This window comes from Asparagus officinalis, chromosome 5 (genome assembly GCF_001876935.1).
Source record: "Asparagus officinalis chromosome 5, Aspof.V1, whole genome shotgun sequence".
Taxonomy (NCBI): domain Eukaryota; kingdom Viridiplantae; phylum Streptophyta; class Magnoliopsida; order Asparagales; family Asparagaceae; genus Asparagus; species Asparagus officinalis.
This window is the reverse complement of record NC_033798.1, coordinates 1661331-1665960: the sequence shown is the minus strand read 5'-3', so window position 1 is coordinate 1665960 and position 4630 is coordinate 1661331. Positions and strand designations below refer to the sequence as shown.

The 4630-nt window shown below is 32.7% G+C and overlaps 1 protein-coding gene across 1 annotated transcript in view; it reads left to right on the top strand.

Annotated features, from left to right (window-relative positions):
- Positions 1–4630, top strand: part of LOC109843298 (acyl carrier protein 2, mitochondrial-like) — a 5892-nt gene that overhangs the window by 182 nt on the left and 1080 nt on the right. Inside the window, exon 1 of the mRNA XM_020412228.1 lies at positions 1–91. This exon is cut by the window's left edge and continues 182 nt beyond it. Coding sequence (XP_020267817.1) covers positions 1–91 — 91 coding nt within the window. The remainder of the gene's footprint in view (positions 92–4630) is intronic.

Genomic DNA, 4630 nt, shown 5'->3' with positions numbered 1-4630 from the left:
GGAGGTGAGGGGAACGTTCCTCGACAAGCCGGAGGTCGCCGACCGAGTCGTCACCGTCGTCAAGAACTTCCAGAAGGTCGATCCTTCCAAGGTAACTGCATTCCGAACTGAAACCCAAGCTTCGAGATCCTTAATGGTGGAAACTAGGGTTTCCATTCATTCTCTACTTGTTTCTGTGGTAAATGTTGCAGTTTTTTTTTTACCTGATTAGGGTTTCGTTCGTTATCTAATCCCGTGGGTGCTCAGTGCGGTTGAAAGGATTTCCCTGCGAGCACTTTGTTTTTGTGCATTTGACGAGCAAGTTACTAATGACTGTAATTGTGGTGTCAGATTTAGAACTAACCTGATCCCGATAGTAGTCAGGTCGATAGTTTTACTGATAAATTTGTTTGTGTAGCAAGACTGGTTACTTGGTAGGTCACTTTATTTGATAGCTGTTTAGAAATTCAAAGTGTATAACTTTACTCTTAAAAAGTTTTACATGAGATCTGAAACTTAAAGAATAGCGCATGATCTTTTGTTACTTGAAAGTTTAAGTCTTCGTGATATATTCCTTAGTCCCTGGACTTGGTGCAGCTGCACGTTCCTTTCCGGTTACAGTCCTTATTTAGTAATTGGTATAGGCTTTTAGAACTACAATGAAGAATGATTGTTAGTGAAACCAATTCGATTAGAGCCACAATTAGTGTGAGATGTAACCTTAAATAAGAAAGACTTCCAATAACCTATTTTTAATATAGAGCAAATATTAAAAAGAAAAATTCCTCAAGGACCCAAAATATGGGACCAATATAGGGGACAAGTGAGGTGTCCCCCTCCTATTGGATAATGAGTTGGCCATCATTAATGATGGCCAACTCATTATCCAATAGGAGGAGGGCACCTCACTTGTCCATCCTATTGGTCCCATATTCTGGGTCCCTGTAGCAAAGCTCTATTAAAAAAAGTGAAATCTATAAAAACAAGGTGGTTGCAAAGATAGTCCTGGGTTATGGAGACCTTTCGACATCTGGTATGTACTAGGCATTTAGCCATTTTTGTCTCATTCCTTTTTCCATTGATTTGTCCTGGGTTATGGAGACCTTCTGTTTACCTTCATTCCTTTTTCACTGGTTTGTCTTCTTTTTGTACTATTGGTAGTTATAAACTTAGGGGCTGTTTGTTTGCTAAAAAAGAGGGAAATCAAAGAATAAGAAACTTATTTCTAAGAAAAATTGTTTTGAGTTTGTTTGGTTGGCTAAAAAAGAAGGAAATCAAAGAATGAGAGATGAGATGAGATGAGTTGTCACATTATTATTGGATGATGTGGGTGATTTTTTAAGAAAACTTGTTTTGAGGTTGTTTGGTTGGCTAAAAAAATAAGAAAATGAATTATAAGAAACCTATTTTCTGTAATAGGTTCTTTTCTTGTGTTTGGTTCATTCTTAAAAATAAAAAAAATAGATGAGATGAGATGAGTTGTCATTATATAATTATATTATTGGATGATGTGACCCACACTTAAGGAAATCAATTTCCTTGGTTTTTTTGAGGAAATGAGTGGAAATGAAATGTTAATGAGATGAGATGAGTTGTCACCATATTATTGGATGATGTGGGTGATTTTTAAAGATGAGATGAGATGGAGTTGAGATGAGTTGGATGATGTGACCCATTTCTTGTGTTTGGTTTATTTTTAGGAGATGATATGAGATGAGTTGTGGGATGAAAATAATATTTTATTGGATGTTGTGGCGAGTTTTAGGGATGAAAATGGATGAAAATAATATTTTATTGATTTCCATGTATCCTTTTTCTTTTCTTGATTTTTAGGAAACCAACTAAACAACCCCTTATTGGAAAATGAGACAAAGGCTCATATAAATTAACTTCTCTCATATCTAGATAGATAGTTTAGCCACTCTTTTCTAAAGTTATAGATTCATCTCTTGTAATGAAATCACTTCTTTTGTAAAAGTGTGGGTTATAACTCATGAATATCACATAGTTTGAAGTTCGCGCAATTACTTGCTATGAGTCGAAATGAAAAATATGGACAAAAATCCAAGGCTATAGCCCATGAAAGTGAAAAAATTTTAAGTACACAAACTTTTTCCCATTTGGTCATAAAATAAAAGTTGGAAAAGACCATGGGTTATAGCTCATTAAAAAAATTCACAAATTTGAAAGTAAATATTATTACTTGTTAGTTGTCTAGAATGAAACGTACAAAAACATGATAAAATCATGGGTATAACCTATCAAAATCGCAAATTTTGAAGTACTCATAATTAAGTGTGATTCCGTTGATTAAATGATAATAGAAAAAAGTCGCGAGTTATGACCCATAAAATCGTGAAAATCTAAGTTCACACAATTAATTGGCTATTAGGTCGAAACGAACAAAATGTACAAAAATCATAGACTATAGCCCATGAAATCACTAATTTTGAAGTTCACATACTTATTAACCATTTAGTCAAAAATAAAAATTTAACAAAAGTTTTGGGTTGTAGCTTATTAAATTCGCAAATTTGAAATTACATATCATTACTTGTCATTAGGATAAAACGTATAAAAATTGCCAAAATCATGATTCTACCCATAAAAATTGCTAACTTTAAAATACTTATAATTAATTACTATTAGATCAAATGAATGATAATATAGATAAAAATCATTCATTATAGCTCATGGAAATCACGAATATTTAAGTTTGCACAATTAACTGCTATGGGTTTGAAATAAATAAAAATAGACAAAAATCATGGACAATAGCCCATGAAAATCTTGATTTTGAAGTACACTACTTATTTGCTATTTAGTTGAAAAACATAATATTGACACACAGTATGGGTTATAGCTCATAAAATAATTTGATTGGAAAACAAAAATTAACAAATCTATGGGTTATGTAGCTCATGAAAATCGCGAATATTGAAGTGTATTATTGCTTGATATTGGAACTAAACAAAAAAAAATTGCTAAAATCGTGAGTTATAACCCATAAAAATCACGAATTTTGAAGTACTCATAATTAGTTGACATTGTGTAGAATGAATGATAATAGACAATCATGTATTGTAACCCACGAAAATTAGGAATAGTGAAGCTCACACAATTAATTGCTATGGGGTCGAAAGGAATAAAAAAACAAAAATCATGGACAATAGCCCATGAAAATGTTGAACTATAAATTACACATACTTAGTTGACATATGGTTGAAAAATAAAAAAAATTGACAAAAACTATGAGTTATACCTCATGAAAATTTGCGAATTTTGAAGTACGTATTATTACTTTTGATTGGGACAAAATGAAAAAAGATTGTAAAAATCATCGGTTATAACCTATCAAAATAGCGAAGTTTGACAATAGTTACAACTAATTGTCATTGGGTTGAATGAATGTTAGTGGACAATAATCGTGGGTTATAGTGCATGAAATTCGTAAATATTGAAGTTCGCACAATTAATTGTTATGGGGTTGAAACAGACAAAAGGACAAAATCATAGACTGTAGCCCATGAAAGTCACGAATTTTGAAGTATGCATACTTATTTGAAGGACATATTAGTACTAGTCATTGGGCCGAAAAGAATAAAAATTGTAAAAAATTGTCAATATAACATATTGAAATAGCAAATTTTGAAGTAGTCATAGTTATTTGTCATTGATTGAATGAATGATAGTGTGCAGAAATTGTGGCTTATATATAACTCATGAAAATCACTAAAATTGAATTTTGTACAATTCATTGCCCATGAAAGTTATGAATTTTGAAGTGCGCATATCATTAATCTCTCTCTCTCTATATATAATATATATATATATATATATGAGATTAATGGGTATCCTTGTCATAGGAGGGGATTTCCTCCTTGACGCCTCTAAAATCACATGATTGAGCGACATTATGGATGATCCGTTCCGTTGAACTTGATCTACATATTCTAAAATTCCAACACACCAAGTTTGGGGTGAATTCGTCGTCGTTTGACCCTCCATCAAGCCATGTGAAAAGTTCTATTCATTCAAAACCGTTAAAATTGATACGAGTGGATGAAGGGTCAAACGACGACGGGTTCACCCCAAACTTGGTGTGTTGGGGTTTTAGAATATGTAGATTAAGTTCAACATTTGATCGAAAAATAAAATTTGATAAAACCGTAGGTAATAGCTCATGAAAATCGCTGATATGGAAGTTTGCACAATTACTTGCTATCGGGTCGAAATGAAAAATAGACAAAATCATGGATTATAGCCCATGAACTGATGAAAGTCACGAATTTGAAGTACTCATACTTATTTCCCATTTGGTCAAAAAAATAAAAATTGACACAAAATATAGGTTATAGCTCACTAAATTCTCAAAGTTGAAAGTATGTATTATTACTTGTCAGTTGTCATTGGAACGAAACTTACAAAAACTACCAAATGATGAGTATAACCTATCAAAATTGCAAATTTCGAAGTACTCAAAATTAAGTGCCATTGTGTTGAATAGATGGTAAGTGGACAAAAGTCGTGGGTTATAACCCATAAAAACCGCAAAAATCTAAGTCAACATAATTAGTGTTATAAAAAGCGGCCTAGGCGGATGCCTAAGCGTAGGTGGAGTTTTAGCCGCCTAAAAATGGCCGAAGTGGCC